General features: G+C 36.6%; 1 protein-coding gene across 11 annotated transcripts in view; it reads right to left on the reverse strand.

The window, feature by feature from the left end:
• Nucleotides 1-25,082, reverse strand: part of nrxn2b (neurexin 2b) — a 664,725-nt gene that overhangs the window by 251,480 nt on the left and 388,163 nt on the right. For all 11 annotated transcript variants that reach the window (XM_083532478.1, XM_083532485.1, XM_083532477.1 and 8 more), the window contains 3 exons: nucleotides 24,389-24,579; nucleotides 8,498-8,671; nucleotides 5,308-5,427 (listed from right to left, as the gene is read on the reverse strand). In XM_083532478.1, coding sequence (XP_083388604.1) covers nucleotides 5,308-5,427; nucleotides 8,498-8,671; nucleotides 24,389-24,579 — 485 coding nt within the window. The remainder of the gene's footprint in view (nucleotides 1-5,307; nucleotides 5,428-8,497; nucleotides 8,672-24,388; nucleotides 24,580-25,082) is intronic.

A 25,082-nucleotide genomic window follows, 5' to 3' on the forward strand; every position in this document is an offset into this window, starting at 1 on the left:
AAAATCTGAAGAGACAACATAGAATCAGCCTGTACAGTATCATTTTTAAACGGTGCAGCCAAATTTCGAGAACAATCGCTAGTGCTTGTGTTTAAAATTGCCTTTATTTTCCACAAAAAATCAACATTTCTTTTCTCCTTACATTGCAAAAAAGGAAGGAAATTTCACATAATTCATATTATTGACTTCTGTGTTTGCTATGCAATTGTACTTCCTATAAACAATTATGTCTCCCTAATGTCATTATTAACAGAACACACACACACAATTGTATTCTGATAAAATGATTTAATTGGCATTAGTTTTGAAAAATCAACTTTACATGTGCAGCTAATGCAGAAACGTATTATTATTATTATTATTATTATTATTATTATTATTATTATTATTATTATTATTATTATTTATTATTTATTTATTTATTTTTTACTTTAAATGGTAGGTTTCTTAACATTTTTATTACAGTTATCTCCCGCTTTAACGCGGTTCGAATCTCGCGCCCCCGTTTTATCGCGGAATTACTTTTGCCACATAACGAAAACTTTTCCTTCTTTCTTTTTCTATTTTTTTTTTTTTTTAGCAATATTCATTGATTACACAGTAATACCTCTTAAATTCAAACTCTAAATTTAAACTGTACCAAATATTAAATTGTTAACTATCATAGTTTATAAGCAGATGAAAAATGTGTGCCGTTATATGATTGCAGTTTGTAGCAAAACTACTGTTGAATAAAAAGCAAGAAGCAGAAAGACATTGCTCACTTCCTGTTGTGTTTTAATGTTTTCCTCTGATGACTAGTTTTATTTCAAATATAAGATTTCTTTGTTTTTTTTATTTTAGAATTATCAACTGCTAAAACGTACAGTCCAGCTAAACTGATATTATTAGAATGAATAAAAAAAAAGTTTAGCCTATTTCAATTTTCTTCTTGCAATTGCATTACTTTATTTAAATTTAGTACTTTTTCCTTTTTTTGGTCTTAGTGTGTCTTTCATATGTGAAGCTGCTCAAGAGTAAGAATTTCACTGTATGGTATAACCGACAGTTTCCTGTACATATGACAATAAACAGTTAAATCTACAGATTCACTTTCTAGTCTTACCACATTGCAACCCATCACCAAATAAATAAATAAATAAATAAAGAGAGACAGACAGACAGAAATAAACAAGCTTTAGCATGCGAGACAGGCAAAAAAAACTTGTCTCCTGTTGCATTTGTTCAGCGGTGTAGGATCCGCTCCTGCACAAACCTGCCGCCTCTCCTTCAAAATATCTCTCTCTTCATCTGTCTCTTTCACCATGGCTGTCTGAGCTCATCAGGTTTCACTACGGCGAACGTCGCAAACTTTGTCAAGGTATAACCTCGGAAAGGAAGAGCTAAATCAGGGGACTGAAAAGACGAGTCTGCACACAGCTAATGTGTCTGGGTCTCTGCCTTGACAAAAGTGTTGAAACCGAGACAGAAGCAAACAGCAGCCAGGTATATGAACAGAATAAAAGAGGGTTAGTGTGAGTGTGTGTGTGTGTGTTTTATATTGAAATGGAGAGACAGAGACTTGGATGGAACTGCAGTCATTGTGTTGTTATGCATGAGAGCACTACCGCAGAGCTAAATTTTTATTTCAACACACACAGATAAACACACACACACACACACACACACACACACACGATAACACAAAGCTCTGCCTGACCGCATCCCTCCTGACACCTCGGGGAGGAGAGAGATGAACAAAGGGAAGGATGAAATTGAAAAAGCACAGAAAGACAGAGAGGATCGAATGTGACATTCTGAGGGAACAGGGGACAAAGCCAGATGGAGCATGAAGTGATAGAGGGAGAGATAAAAAAAAAAAAAAACACAAAAACACAAAAAAACAGAGGGATGAATAGCAACATTGATTCTTATTTAAAATCATTACTGTGTGCGTATGTATGTGAGTGTGAGGTCACACGTTAGCACACGACTCGTGTGTGTGTGTGTGTGTGTGTGTGTGTGTGTGTGTGTGTGTGTGTGTGTGTTTGTGTGTGAGTAATTTATTTGCAGATGAGCTTGTGTCTCACACTGTGAAAAAGCAAATTGACACGACAGACTTTCGCTGAATAATAATACCATCACTGTTTGTTTGTGTGTGTTTGAATAGTGTGGTGTTAAAGGGTGGAGTCAGATGCAACAAACCGAAGTAGGTAAACGGATACTCCATTATCCCCTCACATACCCGCACTTCGCATGTCTCTCTCTCAATCATACAAGTCTATCCAGTGGCTTGCATTAGTATTTAAACCCCTTTAACTTTTCTACACTTTGTAGCAACCGAATATGCCGTTATATGAAATAAGAAATATTACATCAACCTGCAACCAGAAAAAAAAAAGCTGAGATGTTAATGTCATAAAAAGCAGGCCGATTTGAATCCCTATAAAGGAAGCGTGCCCAATCGTGATGAAAGCGAGACAAAAAGGTGTATGCGTGTTCGCTTTTCTTTCTGAATCTCAAATCTCATTGAAAATCCTCATAATCATCATCAGACAAAGAGCAAGCGCATAGCGTTCATATTATTTATATACTGTTCGTGCGCAGATCTGAACAAACCAGCAACATCTGTACACTAGCAACTCTATTCCAGTGTGCAATTTTTTATCTTGATTACTCCATTAATCCATCTTCAACGTGTTTAATATTGGCGAATGCCCAAATCTTATGCAATGGTTTTTTTTATACGTTCATTGTCTAAAAAGCTCCAGTGCGATTCATGTTATGGGTCCTTGGAAACGTAATTGGCTTTGCTAAAAAAAAATAAAAAAATAAGGGAGCTAATGGAGCTATCCAGCTAATTAAGCGCATTAACAGACCAAACAAGTGTGTATCCATTTCTAGCAAAGTTAACTAATGTAGCATGCTTCAATAACTCATTGCCCAGTGGAGGAATACAGTGCCTCGTCATTCCATTTACTCTTCAATGTGGCCCTCTGCCAATACATTGCCATCCAGCTATATCTCACTGTCATAAAACAATTGCTAAGTGGAAACTATGAGGCTGACTGCTGCTCATGCTGCTTCACAGGGCAACATAACACACTCTGAGAAAAGCACTATCTGCCCTCTTCTGCATATATGAGCTTATAGATGTCTATACTGTGATTGACTAGGGGAGGATAATAATATAATATATGCATGAAAAATCATTCAAATCTTTATGCTCTGAAGCAGTGGTTAATTGGTACCGGGCCGCACAGAAAGAATACATAACTGACATTATTTCTGTTTCATTTATTATCTGATTGTGAACAATGTTTTCAATGATTCTCTCTGCCACATCTGTCTATGACTCACTCTTGATGCATGTCATGATGCCTCGGTCACATGTCTTACCTCCATCCGCTACCTTCTAAAAGGGGCTGCTACGGCTGCTAACACATAATACATTACCACTAAATTGAAACCCCCAAGCGAACAAAATAAACAAAAAACAACACAGTGGATTTACGTTTATATTATATTTAAAAAAATACCAGTTTTTACGCCGGTCATCATTTTGTTGTATTTATCCACCACACCTTAAAGGCCAGTCCGTAAAAATATTGTCTGACATTAATCCGGTCCGTGGCGCAAAAAAGGTTGGAGACCGCTGCTCTAAAGGACCTTGTGCTCCTGATGATAATAATATTGTCTACACTGATCTGACTTTTTGGAGTGCTCCAAGTGGTGCGATTGAGAACCAGAAGTGTTGTGCTTGTGCTACTGTAGAGGTTTAGCATTGACTTGCATCAGAGGACTGTGGAGCATATAATAGTTAAATACCTATAGCAAAACAAACACTTGATTTGAACATTTGAAATGTTTCTAAATGCACCATGAACCAAAGTTTCTTGGTTTTAGATGTCCTTTGGTTGCCCATGTGGTTGCATCTTCCTGCCAGTCACACTTGATTGTTAAATGGACACAGTGTTCCAGTTTTGCACCGACATTTCATCCTGCTGCATTTGTTTTTTTCCCTGAATGTCATGGTATGTATTCAAGATCATAATAAAAGCTCTGGATAGTAACACAGTACTTGTCGTGTCTAGTGTCAAATTTCAAAGCGAATCTCACAGCATTTCATAATCCGTAGGTGGACTAAATGGATATCGCTCTGCTAGTCTTCGTTCATTTGCCCCAAGTCTTTATGAACATTATTCACCAAGACGAGTCCTCAATAGCATCTTTAGCTTGCAATGTTTTATTCTCTGTTTATTAACATACCTGAGACTATACCCCTCAATAAAAATTTTACAGCTATACTAAGCAAAACTAAAAAGCCATAATCATATATAAAAAAAAAGGTTTGCACAGGTTCAGCACTAGTGCACATGGAGTAATAACAGCCCTTGTTTACCTCAAGAAAAGAATATCTGGACATTAAAAGCTAAGCGGGTTAAACACCTTAACAGATTTCCTTTTTCTAAAAGACAAAGTCACATAGTCACCTCTAATCGGGGAGTGTGTACGTGTGTCCAGGCTTTCAATTACCTCTAGATTAAGTCTGCATACCAGAAGGGAGATGCCATAGATCCAATTAATCAGAATAAATCAGCAGCGGTAAAAAGACGTTAAAGAATTAGCCAAAAAACTCTCAGTGCACAGTGGCTCGGTAGAGCTATCAGTCCCGAGAGCGAGGGCCAAAGTCTTTCGTCGACGCTTATAGACTTTTTTAGAGCAGCTCACCAGGCAGCTCGCACAAAGCGAGTACAAGCCTGCAAGGTTACCATTGCTGAATACCTTAGCCCAGGTAGCACCGAGGACTTCAAACACAGCCTCGTATCTGTTCATACCCACCTTATATCAGTCTTTTACTCGTTCTCTTTCCTGCACCCTCAGCCGCCTGTGGGCTTTAGCTCCTTCCACCCCATAGTGGTGCCCCGAATGCAACTAGCACAGAACGGTAGAGTCTGGTACAAGCGAAAGTGCTCATGAAAGCTCAGTGCTGTGTCGTTTAATAACCACATCACATGTCATGGAGATATCTATGAAATTGAACGCATGTTTCTGAGATGAAATGAAAGAGCCACTTCAGTATTTCTGCCTGGAACGGAAAATCCACTGATGCTAGTTTGATTTATCTGATTACAAAACAAAATGGAAAAAAAAAAAATATATATATATATATATGTGATGTGACAACAGCAAATCCATAACCAGACAGTTCATAAAAGCAAATAAAACCAAACTAAAAACTAAACTAAACCAAATCGACACTATATTAGAACTGACCCAATGCCATTAGCCAACCAGCAGAGTAAAAAAAGCAAATGGAACACTCACGATCGCTGCAGTACGAGCCTCCATAGGACGTCATGCTACAGTCGCACGAGAAGCCCTCCCACTGCTGCAGACACACCCCCTGATTATGGCAGGAGTCCTCCGTGCAGGTGGTGCTGGGTCCTTCACACACAAATGCACACGTGTTAGTATTACAGCCGACAGGTTAAAGTGATAAACATGCTTCTAGTGTTATCTGGTATTATATTGACAACCGTTTACTAATCTATATACAGTAAATACCACAACCACTAATAGCATGATGGTCATCGTGTGAACATCCAGATGTGAACGTTGTTTTTGTCAACTTTATTTGTGAATATCACATTGCATCTATGTCATGTTAATGCATTCATCCAAATATGGAGAATATTGTTAAAGGAAAATAACAAGCGATGTCTACTGTGGACGTCTTTACATAGCGTCCTATTCCTCTTATAACACAGCAATTTTTCAACATTGTCCAAACGTGTACCACTTTTTATGAAGGCCGTATGTAGAAGCACCTATAAACACCTTCACAACCTGTTTCAAAAGCTTCACAATGCATTGCGCACAATTGAGTATTTACATATTGCTGAAAAAAACGCTTTATGACCTGTTATTACATAAAAACTGTTATAAATGAAACATTTAGGACAATTTATAACACTTTAATATTTAAAGCATGGATTATAACCAGGGTACCAAGTAATCTACATAATGATTATTAATATTCATAATATTTGTGAGCTCAACAATTATTAAATGCATCCAGTGATGTTTATATTCAAGTCAATTCGAGTCAATTTTTTGTAAAGATTTTAATTCAAAGTAGAATATGAAAAACCATGATAATGATAATTTTTTCCAAAAAAATAAAATAAAAATTAATAAATAAATAAAAGATACCGCCTTGACCTGGCTATGTATCTTTCCTCTGACCTGTTTTTATATTACACGAAAGCCGTATGTCAACCTCATTACACTATAATGACATTTATGTATAGTTTTTCTTCCCACTAAGCATTGAGTTTTAAATATTTCATCTTTATTATATGAAAATGACACAGGAAGTATGAGGTGCTACGAGGTCAGTTGTTAAGCAATACTAGCGTAGCCTTGACAGGGTCATACCATAAAACCAAAACGTATACAGTAAACCCCCGTTTATCGCGGTGGTTATGTTCCAAAACCTGTGATAAACGAAAAACCACGATAAACAAATGCCACTCTAAAAATGCTTTTTTATGTATACAGTACTGTACTGTAATAACGTTTTACTTCATTTTATAATTAATAGTTATATTTTAGTGAATATATTTCATTATTTCAGCATAAAACTCCATAAAAACAATAACTATATTGAAACAATATAACAACATGGTGCTATCCGCGAGTGATCGGGAAAATCAGCCAAACTAATTAGTTATGTAGCAAATGCAATTCCGCGATTAACCGGGGGCACGAGAGTCAAAGCGGGGGATTACTGTAATAAAAATGCATGTAGGTTTGAAAGATGTCAGCTGTCAAAAAACTCTTTTGTAGGCATTTTACAGACTTATATAGGCTTACTATCCGGTGAAAAGTGAGCATGAGAGAAAAGCAGTATACGTATACATGTTTTTTTTTCTTTTATCTGTCTGTTTTATTTTCTCTCTCTCTCTCTAGTGCCATTGATATTTTCATTAGGGAAAAGTACTGCAAGATTTCTCTCTCAATTGCATAACAAATATGTGTTGCAGATTTCAGATCAAGATGCTGTTTTATAGTCCCGGCAGATACGCCATTTATCGATCATATGCAAATCAGGCAATGAATTCCAACAATAGAACTGTAAGCCATCTGTTAAACTTTTAGACGAGAGCACGAAAAACTGTCAAAACAAATAAGCAATATTAAAAATCCAATAAAATTTTTGCATTTTTAAAGGCTGCATGAGTAAATCTCAAGTACTCGCTTTTAAAACTGTCTGAAACAGAAACTACATGCCCTGCTTTTGGGTAGACGTGTAAGGTAATCAGGTTGTTTTGATTGAGATAGACAGAGGTAAAGCCAAAACACGATCGACGGCTCTACAGGGAAATCACAGTACAGCACCGCAGAGTTCTTGTGCTCCAAAATATAAATAAATAAATAAATAAATAAATAAATAAATAAATAAATAAATAAATAAATAAAATAAATCCAGAGTATGCCTAGCTTAAAGTTACAAATGAAGTCTTAGCACAAAGCTGATACGTCTGTTTAGAATATTGCTGGCTGGGTTCATTATTAAACACCATGGGACTGGGCCGAACGTTGGAGGGGGGGCGATGACTTTTAGCTGACGTAAGGGCATTCTAGATGAGCTGTTACCATTACGCTTATAAAATAATGGTTGCCCTTTTACAGTTATTGTTTGCCTCCAATGTTATTTTTTTAACAAGGCAGAGATGTTTTATTTCTGTGTAGTTTGAGGCTTTTTGCTTACACAAGGGTCTTTGAGGACAAACAAATACAGGTCATATAACTTTATCTGGATAGAATTTTGCTTGGTTACAGTTGTTGAAAAATCTAAGAAAAATAAAAAATAAAAAAGGGGAATGTGATCAAATGATTACAGAAGTCCCAAGAGGCAATGCATTATTCTTATTCTTAATATGAATATTATTATATTAGATTTGTTTTTCCCTTAGGAGCTAATCATAAAAAAAAAAAAAAAAAAAAAAAAAAATAATAATAATAATAATAATAATAATAATAATGCATGACCTCTTAGGGCTTTCATACCTTTTGAACTTTGGGCATGTGTATTATAATTTTGATTGTACAAAAACCTCAAATAAACCTGTCCACTATATTTGAATGTTCAGGAGTGGAAAAAGTGCCCCCATGGCCAAATAGCAGATGATGTATTCATTTTGTAAGTTCCTTAAGGAAAAAACATGTTTAGGATGCTTTGGATTACATGTGTAACGAAACACAATACCCAAAAGGCCTAGCAGTCTTTGTTATTGCAAACAATTACCTCATTGCAGAATTAAGTCTCGTTTTAGGTATGTTTTAGTCTTGTTTTATTAGACGTCCAGGTGCATACATCATTGGATTGGGCTTTGACTTGCCCTGCCAGCAAGCAGATGTCCAACCCTGATGTTATATCCGAATGTCTCCTTGTTCAACAAGAACAACACTGTGTGCATGTGAATTAACAAAGATGAAAGAGGTCACTGACCATCGCATCCTCGGTCCACCTGGCCCACCCTGTGGAGGGCGTCTGCAATCAGGTCTGGCAGCCTCCCGTTCAAGTCCACGGACGCCAGGCAGCCCTGGTAGCCGTCTCGGGACGCAATGAGCTTGGGCAGACTGTTATACATCGTCTTTCCCACACCACCTATATACAGCTCTCCTAAAGGAAAAGATACACACAAAAGAAATAGTTAGTCTAAATAAATAAATGTGTCCAACAGTCAGAAGAACAGAGGGTTGATGTAGCACTAATGCAGCCCTCTGAACACAGAGTGTACAAAATGAAGGAATCTCAGAATAACGGTTTCAGTACATTTCCTGTACATATGAAGGAGAATTTTACATTTGAAAAATTTACTAGCGCATTCGGGAAAAAGTGAAAAGAGTTACCCTAACAAATGCAATCAGAAAGTCATGGATTTTAAGATTTAACAAAGACCCTGAGCTGCAGTGAGTGGAGGCATGTTTTACTATGTTTTACTAGTGGAGATGTGATACATTTTAAACCCTGCCCCTCTCTCTCTCTCTCTCTCTCTCTCTCTCTCTCTCTCTGTCTCTCTCTCTCTCTCTCATATATATATATATATATATATATATATATATATATATATATATATATATATATATATATATATATATATATATATATATATATATATATATATATTTTTTTTTTTTTTTTTTTTTTTTTTTTTTTGCATTCACTTAAACTTGGAAACACAAACCTGTTACACCACAGCAATGCCCTGCTGCACAAAGCTCCTTGGAGATGTGGTTTACATGCATTGGAGAGGAAGATCTTGAGTGGCCTGCTATAGAGCTCTGATCTCATCCCTACTGAACACCTTTGAGATGACTCTGACTGCACCCCAGGCCTCCTCACCTACATCAGTACCTGCCTTTCACCCTTGTGGCTGATGAACACAAATTTCCAGAAGCTCAGTCCAAAATCTAGTGGAACACCAGAAGAGTGGTGGAAAATATAAGAGCAATTTGGGACTAAATGTGGAATGCAATGCTCAGAAATCACATACAATATATATATTCTTAATCCTATTTTAATTTCCAAGACCTTTAATAGCAGCCGCATACTGATCAAATACTGTTCATATAAGGTTTAGCTTATTTGCAGAGTTAAAAATACTAATGCTGTTTTTTTAACAGTTAAAGACCAAAAAATAAACTATTACCATATCAAATTGAATATAATTAACAAAACTGATACATTAAGACCAAACAGTAAACTAATTAGCAGGCAACTTTACAGATAATTCTGTCTAATAATATTTTTCCAATTGTTCAAGTAATATTTAATATAATGCATGTATTTGTTACATTTTTTGTGTTACTACTACTAGAACTAATAGTAATAATACTCATCATCACCACAGTATTTTTTTTCCCCCTGTATTTGCAGTGAAACTGCAACCCCTCCTCTACCTCAGGCTAAAACAACTGAAATCTATTCATGTTTGGATTAAAGAGGCCTGTTTATGTCATTGCATGCCCTCTCCAATTTGTGTAATTGCTGATCTTATGGACTCTTAAGTTCAAGGACAGTATGCTGGAAGGGCCATTCAAGCTAACAGCCTCTAATCGATTCGCAAGAAAGTGGCAGTGTTTTCCAGAGTCTTGCTTATGTAACAACAACAAAAAAATGTAATAAATGTAATAACAACTAATAGGGCATTAATATTTACAAAGCTGAAACAAACATAAAGAGCTTGTTTAATACGTTATGAAACCTGGTAATATGAAGTCTGATGCATGTTACTGTAACTAATACTAAGCATTATAAATGCTTTATAAAACGTATGTTTTAATAGCTTTATGAATAAGTCATGATCATTAAAATTGTTTACACAATCTCCTGTTTTAAAGTGGTCATGGGCATTGCATACATATTTTATGAAGCAATTTATTAAAACTATTTAAATGCAAAGGATGATGTAGGTTTTATGCAACTTTGACTCTTCATGGAAAACATCATCCATCAATATGATTAATGAGGTTGAATGAGGTGTTGTCTTCTCATCTTTTTTCTATTCTCTCTGTTTCTTCTAAAAAGTTGTAGAAGACACAGTCTTTCACAGGTTTGTTAGAAATGTACTTAAACACTAATTAATGTATGAACACTAATTGATGTATGAACACTAATTGATGTATGAACACTAATTGATGTATGCACACTAATTAATGTATGAACACTAATTGATGTATGAACACTAATTGATGTATGAACACTAATTAATGTATGAACACTAATTAATGTATGAACACTAATTGATGTATGAACACTAATTGGAAGGTGTTCAAATCATTCATTTGATTGAAAGTTATATACACTACATAGACATACATTTGTGGACACCTGACCATAAGATTTGCATCCCATTCCTTGAATTAGTCCTCATTTGCTTTTATAATAACCTCCACTCTTCTGGGAATATGTTCTACTAGATTTTGGAGTGTGCTGATTCAGCTACATATCCAGGTAATAATGTAGGTGAGGTGAAAAGGCCTAGTGTGCAGTCAGCATTCCAATTTATCCCAAAAGTGCTTAATAGGGTTGAGGTCAAAGATCTCTAGCAGGCCACTCAAGATCTTCAACTCCACCTATGTAAAAATGTTTTCATGAAGCTGGACTTGAGCACAAGGGTGTCATCATGCTGGAACAGGTTTGGGTCTCCTACTTCAAGTGAAGAGACAATTTTATGCTGCTGCATCCAATGACATTCTATACAACCGTGTGAATTCAGTTTTGCAGTAAAGATTCTGGGGAAGAGCCACAAACTGTTGAAAAAGTCAGTTGATATTTTGTCCATATAGTGTTCTTTAGGAATACTACTACTACAGTAAAACCCTATTGTACGAGCAACTAATAGTACGAGCGACCTTTTTTTCCCATCTTCTCCCGCTAATCTGTAATTCGGGTCGCTGGGGCAGCAGTCTAAGCAGATTCCCCAGACACTCTCCGTGTCCAGGGATCGGGCTGTCAAGGCCCCCGCCTTCGACTGCTGCCCAATCCTCTCAGCACCGGTCCCTTACGGTCCCTCCTGCAGGTGGTGAGCCCACGGGAAGGCGGCCCCACGTCGCGGTCCTTGATCTATTTTTCTCGTAAGGGTCCCCTGGAGCATAGAGGGTTAAGGGCCTTGCTCAAGGGCCCAAGAGTGGCAGCTTGGCGATACCGGGGCTCGAACCCCCGACCTTCCGATCGGTAACCCAGCGCCTTAACCGCTGGAGCCACCACTCCCCCGATACGAGCGACCCACGCTGCCGGTTCCCCGCTTTCTGCCGAGGGTAGCGTGTAAGGTAATCAGGTTGTTTTGATCAGTCGCTTGTTGATCTCGTATCACTCGGCTCTCGTTGTTCAGTGCAGCAAAAACTGAACTTTTTTAGTGTTATATTATTATTTTACTAAAAATCTTGAAAAATGTCACCCAAGAAAATCAGTGATGGTGCAAAATAACTAAAGTAAATAGAATTACCATTGAAACCAAGAAGGAAATAGTGGAAAAGTACGAGCGTGGTGTGCGTCTCACACTCGCAATCAACCACTACCACATGGGTAAGTGTTAAATTATGTTTACCGTACGGTAATTTGCGGTGTATTTGTTTGTAAAATAGGCTACAGGTTTTTAAGTGAAGAAATAAGCGATCGAATGAGGTTTCGGAACGGATGAAATCACTTTTACATTAATTCTTATGGGGAAAACTAGTTCGGACATACGAGCATTTTACTGTACTACTACTACTAATAATAATACGCAGGTAATTTAGAGAGGATCTAGATCATATATTTTCCTAAAATACGAAAGAAGCCTGTGATTGTGCATTAAACATTTAAATAAGCTTATATAAATTTCACATTTTTTAAACTTTTGCAAAACTATCTTAGTCAGTCACCTCATAATGATAATGTGTGGTTTTTGTCTCTTCTATGGGAAAATAAAGCTGCATAAAACTGATATAACACACGATTCGAAATTTTGAGACTTTTAAATAAACTTGCATTACAAGATAGACTTAATAATATATTCCAAACTTTCCCAGGCTGCATAATCAAAGCTTGGTTATTTTGTATTTATCATCTACTCCGGTACAATTTACATTATTAACTCGAGCGTTGAAAGTAGAACAGGATACTGATGGAGCAATAAAACATAACCATCATAATAGTAAGGCATTGGATGGCAAACTCTCCTAAATTAGACCTGTTAATCAAAGTTGAGTGTATCACCTCATGTCGGACTTTTTGAACGTAGGGGGAAAAAAATGCCTCGGTCCTTCCATCACCCTTCCACCTTTGACCATCTTCCACTGCAGGAAGCTTTTATGATCGACAAACGATTTCAGGAATCTCTTCCCTGAATACTTTTTCACTGTTGAAATTGGACGTTGAATATTGCTCAAGAATCCTCTTGAAAAAAAAGTTCAAAAGCCATGACACTAGTGCTTCGACAGAAAAGACGAGTAACTTCGTTCAACTCTTTTTGGAACTTTTAAATGAAATAGTGTGATCAATCCCTGACCTCTGCATCATGCCAGAGATAAAAAATATCTTTTTCTTTTTTTTGGGGGCTCATATGTTTTTTATATGTTGACATAAATCGATCAGGTCAAGATGAGATATAGGAGAGGAAAAAAAAAACAAAATGGTTGCTGGACCTGTGTGTGTGTCTGTAAATAATCGTTTAAGAAGTTCTAGCTATGGTGTTCTCATGAGAGCATTGATCTAAAGGCTTTGAGAATTATTCATATAAATTGAGGAAGGGGGGGGGGGGGTTTCCTGGTTTATGTGTCAGGCTTTCCTAAGCCAACATGCAAATGTAGTCATTTAAATGTATTATAATTATATATTTATTTAATTTAGCCCATCTTGTGCTTATTCACAGCAAAATTCTAATTACAATCACAGAACAATAATGCACCAAGATTACACTGGTATCTTTTAAAAACAACGTTTGCACATCCCCAGGCCAGTAAAATTCGGAATAATTGTTTTCCGCAAAAAAAAGAAAAGAGAACATCCCGTATCACACATGCTACATAATAAAGACTACTAAGGCGATGCAATTTATGAGTTGTAATCGAACTCTTCATTCTGATCGATTCCACTGGAACACACACAACCGCCTACCAACCCACACACACACACAAACACAAGTACACGCACCCCCGCCAGGCCCGCTGATCGATAGCCATTCTACAGAATCTCGCAGATCGATGCCTTGCCAATTTGCCGCATTTGTGGTGTGCGCAGACACAAACCCCACAGTTGGTTAAGATCATCAATAAGCTTCTTGCGTCATCAGCTGCAAACTTTCCACTCCGCAAGGATTTGTATTCAGCAACACTTTACTTAAAGGCAAGGTTTATAGAGCTACATGCATCCCCCTTCAACACCTCACCCACACAGACATTAAGGCTCATTCCAACAGAAGTCACAAACATAAGAAATGTTTTTAATTGTTGCTCTGTATTTGGTAACAGGACATTTAAACCTGACACCTGACTTTTCCAGCCATATGTGGTTCCATCCCAAACACAGTTGATGGTACACAATTGTATAGGATTGTATAGTCTTTAAATGTGGGGTCATTCAATTTCCCATTTACTTGAGAGGAGACCCACACATGTACAAGCATGACAATGGCAAGCAGCTGGTAGGCAATACAATGTGATTAAACACACGAAGGCATATACACATTATGAACAAAAGTAGTGGGACACCTGACACTCCAGCCATATGTGCTTCTTCCCAAACTGTTACCACAAAGTTGAAGGCACATGATTGTACAGGATGTCTTTGGATGAGGCAGCATAAGCATGGCAATGCCTCTGTTCACAAAATCAGCTCTGTGAAGATATAGTTCTTATGGGTTAAAGTGATCATGAGTGGTCTGCTATGGAACTCCGATCTTAACCCTAGTGGGGTAAATTCTAGTGGAATATCTTCCCAGAGAAATTAAGGTTATTATAACAGCAAATGGGGACTAAATATGAAATGGAATGTTCAAAAAGACACACATTGAGCACTGGTCATGAGCACAAACCTTTGTCCACAGAATTGATCTGAATCTGGCACTTTTGAAATGAGCTACAGCTTGACCTATTATTGCTACCGTTTTGTCACTGAGAGCTAACGAAAGACAAAGCGAGACAGAACAGGAGGGTTATAAGTCACATGTCTACCCCCATTTCTATCTCTCCAATCTTTTCTGCTGATCACAGCTTCATGCCCAGCAATTGGCTGACTGCGCTGTGGTGCAGATTGATGACACCCTTGCGCTTTATGTTCCACAGCTGCACATAGACACAAGATCCAAGAGAAGAGACATGGGTTTAAATGTTTTGTTATACTGTTATACTGACCTGCACAAAAAAAAAGGAATTTGCTAGCAGTGTTATCTGTCAGCATCCAGACCTGCTGTAAACAGCAACTGTTTTACTTTAGTAAAAGCGTGTTTTATAATCGGCTCTGAATATCTCTTCAGCGAACATGAAGAGCAGGTACAAGAATAGATCAACAAATTCAATTAGGCTTCAGTACAACCTTATATGTTATTGCACATCAAGGCCACTCTCAAACCTGTGGTAATGATGCCTATATTAATAGATATTAATAATATGGATAATATTAATAATAATAGACCTTAAAAATGTACATAATGGGTTATATCAGAAGGACATTCTTTGTTATTTCTTAGTCCAAACCTTTTTTTCCACACCTATGTGTTCTATGTTTCACAGTAAATCCTAGTTGATACCTCAATTGGGTTTTACACAGCTTTGCAATAGATTATGATTTTTATTCTATCTATCTATCTATCTATCTATCTATCTATCTATCTATCTATCTATCTATCTATCTATCTATCTATCTATCTATCTATCTATCTATCTATCTATCTATCTATCTATCTATCTATTTTATGATGAACTTACCACATGTTACAACAGCAGAAGAAAGGTGTGTGTGTGTGTGTGTGGTGTGTTGGGGGTGTGTGTTATTGTTCAGCTAAATTGAGCAAATATTGGATTAAAAATAAATAGAATTAATCATTGATTGAACTGAATTCGTATAAATCGGATACAATTGCGTAGTTAATGTAAATCTAGTTTTTAATATAATTTAATTCTACATATTCTCATTTAAACTCAGGAGTCATGTCAATAAATGTACATTTGATTCCTCTGGGGGAGTGGATTTAAACCACTGAGGTATAATTTCTTCAGATTTCCTGCAGCCACACTTGGATGCTTTTCTTCGTCTAATACACAAATGCTTTGTTAATTGCCTACTGAGTAGAATCATGTGTATTAGAGCATTGAAACACATTATTGGAAACATTGATCAGTCCATAGGGACACTCTATAAAAGAATATACCTAGGTTTCATTTCATTAACAAAAATTTACCAAATTGTGGGGTCTTTTGCATCCGCTTGTTATATCGTACATGCACTAGAGACAAAAAAAACACAGTTCTTGCCAGACCCTCTTTATAAGCTAATTAAATTAGCAAGATTATACACATTTTGTTAATAGCTTCAGACACAAGCAAATTTAAACATATACAAATGGCAAAGTTTGCATTCAGCTTGAACACTAGGCAGTTTGTTTACTCCAATTGGAATGAACTGTTTGGTTGCGTTTCATGCTAATTAGTTGGCGTTGCCTAAATTAAAATGGAGAAAGCCTGGGCTAAGCTGCTGTTTCAGCAACAGCTAACTGGCTTAGAAAAGACGGCGTGACTGCTTAGGACAGCCGAAGCACCTAAGCCCTGTCAAACGAATCCAGCAATTACAGTGACACTTCAGTACACAAAGCTGGAACTAATCCAAGATGGCAGCAAATGCATTTATATCACTTTGAAGTGTCTCTCTCTCTCTCTTTCTCTCTCTCTTTCTCTCTCACTCTCCTTCTCTCGCTACACACTCAAAAATGATGTGTGTATCTGACACGACTGAAACGTGATCTTAAGTGCTTGTTTGATTATTTTGGCCCGAGTCTAATATTGCACTTACAGTCTCATCTTTGCACAATTGCATAGTGCTTTCCTTCTTATGTCTCGCGATTTCGTTCGAAATAAAACGTCCATGGCTTTTCTGATGGAAGCCATTTTCTCTCGGTAATCGTTCGAAGATTGACTCAGAGTCTCTCCTGCTTGAAGTGGAGGCTCAAAACTATCGAACATCCCCTTAACAGGTCTTGAGAAACACTCTCTTTTGCAAATAAAACCAATCAGAAGCCCAGTAAGGCTGTCGACATGGCAAAGTGGGACTCCCTGTGCAATATCCTTGAGTTTTGCGCAAGCAGCCAGAATGGCCGTGCTGGGAAAAGGAGGTATGGAGATGGAGTTACTTTAGTGAGAACATCACAGCATGTTCTTGAATGCACTATTAGAGTTGGGGTTTCTGTCCGGAGAATAGATATGCAACAGATAGAATGCTTGAGCCATAAAAAAAAAATAAACGAGTCAGCAGGTTTATGCTTTCAGGAAACTAAGACTCTCTGTCACCCAGTTTAAAGAGCCAAAATGCTGACAATGTTGTTTTTTTTCATTCAACTACCTTTCCTTCGTCCCATATTGCCTTTTTGTTTTGCACTTCTCTACCTTTCTGTTCCATTTTGCTAGAAGGATCCCTTCACAGGGACGCATTATTATTATCTTTTGCTTGCTGTTTCATACCAAACACCATATCTACGTTAGGAAATATTTATTAGTCTAAATAAAGACATGGTGAAGAAAGATGAGGACGTTGCTTTAACAATTAAAAATGTATATATAATTCATACAAGCGAAGATGATGTCTATCCATTATAACATGCTACATATATTGACTATGTTAGTCATGCTAATTAGGGCATAAAACAACACAGGATGCGCTGTTATAGGATAATAAACAATGGCTGTGTGTTGTGGTGAACTGGAGTTACTGTTACCACCATGAATTTAAGTGTATTATTTCTTTGACTACAGCCATTTTCAAGATTCAAGAATGACATTATGCATTTGTTTACTTTTTTAGCTAAAAAGCCCGAAAAAAACAGCTTGTTATGCTACAGAGAAAACAAGACTCTAAGCTTGAATAGCTTGAATTAAATATTTTAACATCTATATGACATCAGAAAGCTGTATGCACATTGTAATAAAGCTTTGCAATTGCCCAGATAGGTTTATGTCATTTGCCATTAAGGGATATGCAGCTCCTATGAACATATTAAAAATAAATTGGCATAGTGATTTTCATTCGGATTATTTCAGCTAGTCTGTTTCTTATCCCTTAACTCTAGCCCATAGTGATTTGTCTTGCAGGATATGATGTCCTCATTGCTCCAATTTCTCGCTTTACCGACATAGCTGCAGATTCCTGTCACTGATATGAGACTTCTTGAGTCAAATTGGTTATAGTGAGGCTGAAGCTGCTTCAGGATACTGTCGTAGTAACAGGAATAAAAATGACGAGTGAATTTAGAGAATGTGGATCTCATAAGGGGTGTGTGTGTCGAGGGGGGATTTAAACTAGCATAATATGTTCCCAATCTCTGTTAGCATATACTAACAATAACTATATACCTTCTATTTACACAACTTTTTTAAGCCATGTTTAAAGTAAGATGGAACCATGTGACCTTATCACATATTTCAGATTGGTCATACATAATATCAGTATTCAGTTTATGTCTCTGTGAAGGGAAATACGCTCTCTTCTACTGTATCTTCTCAAACCACCAGTGGTACATGATACATCTATAATGTCCACTTGTGATTAATGTATTCCCTTTCATAGCCGCAGGATCTCCAAAATGAAGTCAGAGCCCAAGCCCATTAATAAATAATGCTTAAAAAGCATAACTGTTTTCGATCTTTACTTTTTTCGCCTCCATATCATTGGTCCCTGTAGGGGTTTGTAAAAAAGCATGATCACCATTTCCTGTCCATATCCCCCAAAAGCAATATAGGCCAGTAAGGGCATTTCAGTTTGTCCAGATTTTCTAAAGGAAATGGTACTAAGGACAAATTTAGAAAGCCTGCTTAACTGCTTCAGATATTCAGTGAGGAATACATGGGCTCATCTTACAGCAGGTTTAATTTGAGATGTCTGGGGGAAAAAGGAGACGGGGGGATATCTTGCTTTCTCTTGAGTTGAACTCTGAAACATCCATTTGGGTAAGTCACAGTTCAGGCTTTGAGATGAGCACTTTCATTTACTCCTAAGTGCCTTTTAAGGTGATTTTACCTACCAGAATCATTACAGAACAAAAAAAAAATAAAATGATTGTGGGGGTCCAGAGGCATAGTATAAGTCTTTTGACTTCACAAACACTAAACCACTATCAGCATGTCGGTTGAGGAAAAATGACAGGAAATGTCATTGGTTTTCACTATTAATAGTAGAGATCACAACAAAACCTCGTTTTGTGCTCTGAAACCGGTTTAAGTGTGTTTAGACTTCTGTGTCTTCACATGTGAGGGGTAAATCTATTATACTCTTATAACTACAAGAATGGCCATTTGATTGCAAACGTTCAATCAGAACTCAAATGGAGAATGGTGTGTGTATTTAGAACATGGTCGAGGTGTGTGTGTTGCATGGTGTGTAGAACGGAAAAAATAAAAATAAATGCTCCACATAGTTTCAAGAATAAGCTGATCAAGCATTCATCCTTCATGCTTAGTTGTCATCATAAGCTTTTTTTCATGAAAAGGATAAGGAATGTTTCTAATTAAGACGCAGTTTCACTGAGGTCTCTTGAAACTAAAAATTTTACTGAATAAACATATAAATGAAACAGATAATTAACATATGTTAATTAATAATAATAATAATAACAATAACAATAATAACCTTATGCTATCATTGAAATGTCATTAGTTTATTCATTAGCTTGCTGTTCATACATTATACCAAAACCACATAAAGGTGTAACACAATGTGTTATATCACACTGCAAATTATTGAAAGCAGTTCTTATGCCGGGTTATGGTGTTTTAAACAGTTATAAGAGTGTCGCTTGGCACTAAGAACACCAAACTTAAATCTTTTAGCTAATCATGACCTTACTGGACATTAAGCTGGTGTGAGGCAACAATTCTCAGCTCAGTTAGCGAACTCCAGGTGGCTGTTACAGCCCAGCTTAAACATGGACTCATTTTTCAAGGTGACGAGTCCACTACAGCTGCCAGATGGTGTGTTTGGCTGGCGGATATTTAGCTTGGCACAGAGAGCGGAGTGGGTATTATTCCTGAACTGAATGCACATGATCACATGAAGCTCAGCAGCACAATGTCCTGAGCAGACCCACACACATACTGAACAAAAAAGCTGAACAAACAGAATAAGAACAGAGGAAAAAATTTATAATTATTCGCTTGCCTCACTAATACATACAGTATGCTTGCACGCTTCTTTGTAATGCTGCCTCTCTCGCTGTTTCCTATTTTTCTCCTTGGTGGCTACCATATTTTCAGCCATCATCTTGACTAATGTATTTCGGAAGAAATTTAGATCAGCCCAGGTCATGATTTAGATGGTAAATTCCACATTTCCTGTTCTGCAGTGTGTGCCATTTAAATAACAAGTACCTTTTTTATATGTATCCCAATTTCAGGTGTGGGAAGAGAGAGAGAAAGTACGAAAGAGAGAGAGTGTGAGATGATAACCAACTTTCATCTATTTTTTGCAACTGTTAAGAAGAGCTTATTGGATGTCTTGGAGAAGGTAGGTCATTTCCGAGAATCTATTTAACTCAGTTTTTTCCACAACAGCAGCTCTGACAAATCTCAGGTTTATATTAATATGCAAAATTGAATATAATTGATTCTATAGTGCATATATATTTTAAAAAATACTGTGTGTGTATATATATATATATATATATATATATATATATATATATATATATATATATATATATATATATATATATATATATTGCGTCCCAGATTTCGTGTCAATTTGCTCTTATAATTCCCTCCATCATGGAAGCTGTTCCACTAGATTTTGGTACTTATGTAGGTGAGGAGGTCTGGGGTGCAGTCAGTGTTCACATTCATCCCAAAGGTGTTCAGTAGGGATGAGATCAGAGCTCTATAGCAGGCCACTCGAAATCTTCTTCTTCAAAGCATGTAAAGCATATTTTCAAGGAGAGCTCAGGGGCTTTGTGCACAGGGGCATTGCCATGCTGGAACAGTTCAAGTGAATGATAAATTTAATTATAGTGCATCTTAATATAGCACGTTCTGTACAATTGAGTGCTTCCAGCTTTGTGGTAACAGTTTGGAAAAAAACACATATAGCAGGAAAGGTCAAGTGACCCAATACTTTTGGCAATAAGTGTGTGTGTGTGTGTGTGTGTGTGTGTGTGTGTGTGTGTGTGTGTGTGTATGTGTGTGTGTGTGTATGTATATATATATATATATATATATATATATATATATATATATATATATATATATATATATATATATATATATATATATATATATAATTTTTTTTTTTTTTTTTTTTTAGAATGTTCACCTGGTTTACAGAAGTTCTGTAAACACTGATTTGCTTTGTATGTGTGTGTTGATTAATAACCCGATAAATCACACACAATTAAAAAATGTACCGCTGATTTCTGTTTGTTGACACCCACAAAAACGCCATAAAAAGGTTAAATTCACAGAGCAGAAAGCACAAAACGGCTACTGAACAGTGAAGAAAATATTTTCCATGAGGCAGAAGCTGAAGTTCTTTGATAAGAATAAAAATGATTATCTAGCAACATATTCAAAAAGCAAACGTTTCTGAAAAGGCCACATTTGACAGATGCTCTAGCAAATAGATTCAACTTATAAGCCAATGTTAAAAAAAAAAAAAAAAAAAAAAGAAATCACTGTTCTCTAAATAAATCAAAATATCACCCCTAGGGGCATCACAGTGAACCTTAATTCTGCTGTTTGCATCACCTTGGCTTACTTCTTCCATTTGTTTAATCCAGACTTTCTTTTTAAAAAAAAAACATATTTAAAGTGAAAAAATAGCCTTTTTGTCTTAAAATAGATTTGGTTCGACACTTTTCATGTAATACGAATTTGCAGGTCAGAGATCACCAAACTATAAGCTTGGGGCATAGCACATGTGAAGCTTCCTCACACCAAGTGTGAATTTCCCGTCTCTGGCATTTGTATATATTAAATGGAAGTCAATTGGACTAAAAATGCAAGTGTTAATGCAGCTTTTGTCTCTTTATACATAAACTTAAACACAACTAGAAATAAGGTATTTGAAATCGAATTTGTATACATCTGTTTGTATCCAGCTTGATAAATATGGTGTTTTATCAGTGTTGGAGAATTGCTATGTTATAAGAGGAATAAAGCAATTCAGCTTGCTTGGTTATATTTCAAAATGCTCTGTAAATTTATATTCCTTACATATTTATATTAATTTTTTTTAGAGAATATCAGGGTAACTAACACACTCCAGTTTGTCTGTCAATACAAACTGTCAATGTTTAGTTTGTCAATACAGCCTATTTAAAAGCATCATCAACATTGCAAGTAAATTTGTGGACGAAATAGTCTCTTCCCCACCCTGGTATACTCCTTCACAGACTGTTTCATATCACATAATGTTTCATCCTCCAGAAGGTCTTAATCAGAAGTGTGAAAACCACCATATTTTATCAGCACTAGTAGGAGCATCAGAGCGAGACTGAAACTCTTCTGACTGACAGGAGAAACTCAGACTGGCTGCTTCTGTGATGATATAGTCTGTCTACAACTTACATACAAATTTCAAAGCATTAACATGGGCCTGAAAGGTTTTAACTTCAAGCACACAAAGGGGATAAGAGGGATAATCTGTTTCCCGGGGAGGGTAAACTTTGTAATTTTTCACTTTTTTCCCAATGATTTTATATGCAGCACAATTCACATTGCTTTTGGCATTACTGGGAAATAGAAAGTTGCGTGCTTGAACAAAATTAGACAATTATCCAGGGGTCTGGGCTTGTATTTTCCTTTAACTGCAGTTAATAGACTTTGGCTGTGTCAGCCAAAGAATGATCCTTGTGAGTGATGGAGGTTTTATTATAACCTTTTTAAAGAACACAGTAATCGTGCCACCTAATCTGTTTTGATTATAATATGAAATTATATTACTTTAAAGTTGTGTTGCAAGATTAGTAAGCTAAACTGAAATACTGCTGTTTAGCCTAATTAGCTAGTTAGTGAGCTGGCATCAAATTTGGGCTCCTTGGTAACTAATAAAATAAACACACAAACAAACAAATAAAAAAATAATCTCAGGCAAATTGTTTTTCCTATGTAACAGCTGCTTGTGAACTTTAGGACTAGACTATGTAGACTATCGCTAATAAACAAGGCTGTATCATGTGTTGCTGGTTATAAGTTAGCTAACTCGCTAAATATGGCTTTATTTGTCTCAGGGCACAGAAAAGGCAAACAAAGAGGGTTAGACAAAATAATGTAGTCTAGCAAGGTTAGTTAGGCTTTAGGGGTTAGTATCAGCTTCGCTATCTCTATGAATGTGATCATTTTTGACAGAGAATTTTTGACTAAAATCCTCTGGTTTAGTCAAAGAATATCTTTGACTAAACCAAACGTTCGCCTGCGGGGTTAGCATACAGACAGCAGTAGCCTACCTACATGCCTTAGAAGGGCTGACTTTGTAGTATTTATTTATTTATTAAATTATTTTAATTACCAGAGACAAAGGCTTGGAGCAACCTAAACTATGGACAAAACGATAGCTTGCATGCAGTGTCAGTGTAGCAGCCTGGGTACTTGATTTAGAATGACTCCTGTTGTCTTGGGTTCAGAAAAAAAACACTTCACTAGTTATTGATAGCAACCTATAATTAAATAAATTAGCTAGCAGCAGTCCAGCTACCAATCTGTGAATATCTTGCCTTAGGCAAAGAATGTATTGGATTAAATTACTCACTAGCAAACTACAGTCTACAGCTAAGAGGGACTATTTACCTGTCTAATACTATTGTAACTATAGATCAGCTGCTCTGAGAATATTTTACTTAGTCTAAGGTACAAGAAATTCAGAAACCTAAACTAGACCAGCTATTGCAAATAATCTTACAAATAAGTATTTTATTTCAGTGTGTAGCTAGCTGTAACAGAATTACCTGAGAACGGCTTCTTTGTCTCAGAAAGAAAAGGCAAAAAATATGTTTGGACATTGTGTTTGATTGAACAATGAACTGAAAGCAAAGTACTGTTAGTAAGGCTGCAGGGTCAGCATACAGATTGCAGAAGCCTGCATACCTATCAGAAAATGTCTTACTTTGTCTCGGAAAAAAAAAAGAAAAAAAAGGGTAGCTAGTCTACGAATAAAGTAACCCTCGCTAACCCTGTCAGAGAATGCCTCACTTTGTCTGAAGGAAAATAAAAGCAAAAAGAAACGAGGGCAAAACATATATTGGTAGCTGTCAGGTAACCTTAAGTAACCCTGTCTGATATATGAATTACATTTCCTAGGGTAAAAATGAAGGGAGAAAAAAAGAACATGATGAGGCCACCTAATACTAGCAAACAACTGCATGATAAACTTCAGCGTTAGCTTCCAGCAAGCAACAGCCTGGAAACCTGTCTTATTTTGCATCAAGTAAATAAACAACAGAAACAAAATCGTTAGAATGTGTGTAACAGTGAGGGGGGAGTTGACGCCTTTTGAAGTCTCCAAATATATGAATCCAGTACTGTAAACACTAATGTAGACGCAGACACACAGCGAGTCTTTTATGTATCCATAGAAAGGCTATCAACAATGTTGGGGTTTTAGTGACCCGCAGACATTTTCGCAACGACCCTACATAATGTGCGTGTTATCAGTGACACATGATACCTTTAAGGTCCAGATTGCGGGCACCATTGGAGTGCTGGGTGACGGTGTGGGAGTCGATTTTCAATGTGTGCATGTTGTTCGTGTCGCGGGAAACCACCACGTTGTGCCACTGGTTGTCATTTAGCTGTTTGTCGGAGTTGCCTTTCATCAGAGAGGGTCCATTGCCCAGGTCAAAGACGTAGTGGATATACCTAAGAGAACAGAAGCAAACACATACTTGTTATAACAGTGTACTAGTGAAATTATGTTTTCTACCCTGTTTTGGTTCATCTCCTTGATTTATCATCTTGTTGCTTCATTGAGTGGGGTTCATGAGTGAGATAAATCAAAATCTGAATTGTATTTACAAAATATTTAAATGTGTTTGTTATTTGTAATAAAAATGGACATTTATGCAGTAATTAATTAAGTAGGAATAATCATAAGCATATATATGTATTAGTATATACATTTTTTTTGTATGTGTTAAAAGCCAGCTCCTTGAAGATATGGTTTACATGGGTTGGAGTGGAATATCTGCTGTAGAGCTCTGAACTCAAGCCTACTGTATATATATGCATATAATGTGCACCCTGAATCAAAATAAAGATCCCAGGAATAAACAAAAAGGATTGGTCAACCAGTTCATATAAGAGAATTTCTAAAACTATTTTTATCTGTGATATTTCCAAAGCTGTCAATTTTTGACAAACAT

Source organism: Silurus aristotelis, assembly GCF_946808225.1.
Source record: "Silurus aristotelis genome assembly, chromosome: 27".
Lineage (NCBI taxonomy): Eukaryota > Metazoa > Chordata > Actinopteri > Siluriformes > Siluridae > Silurus > Silurus aristotelis.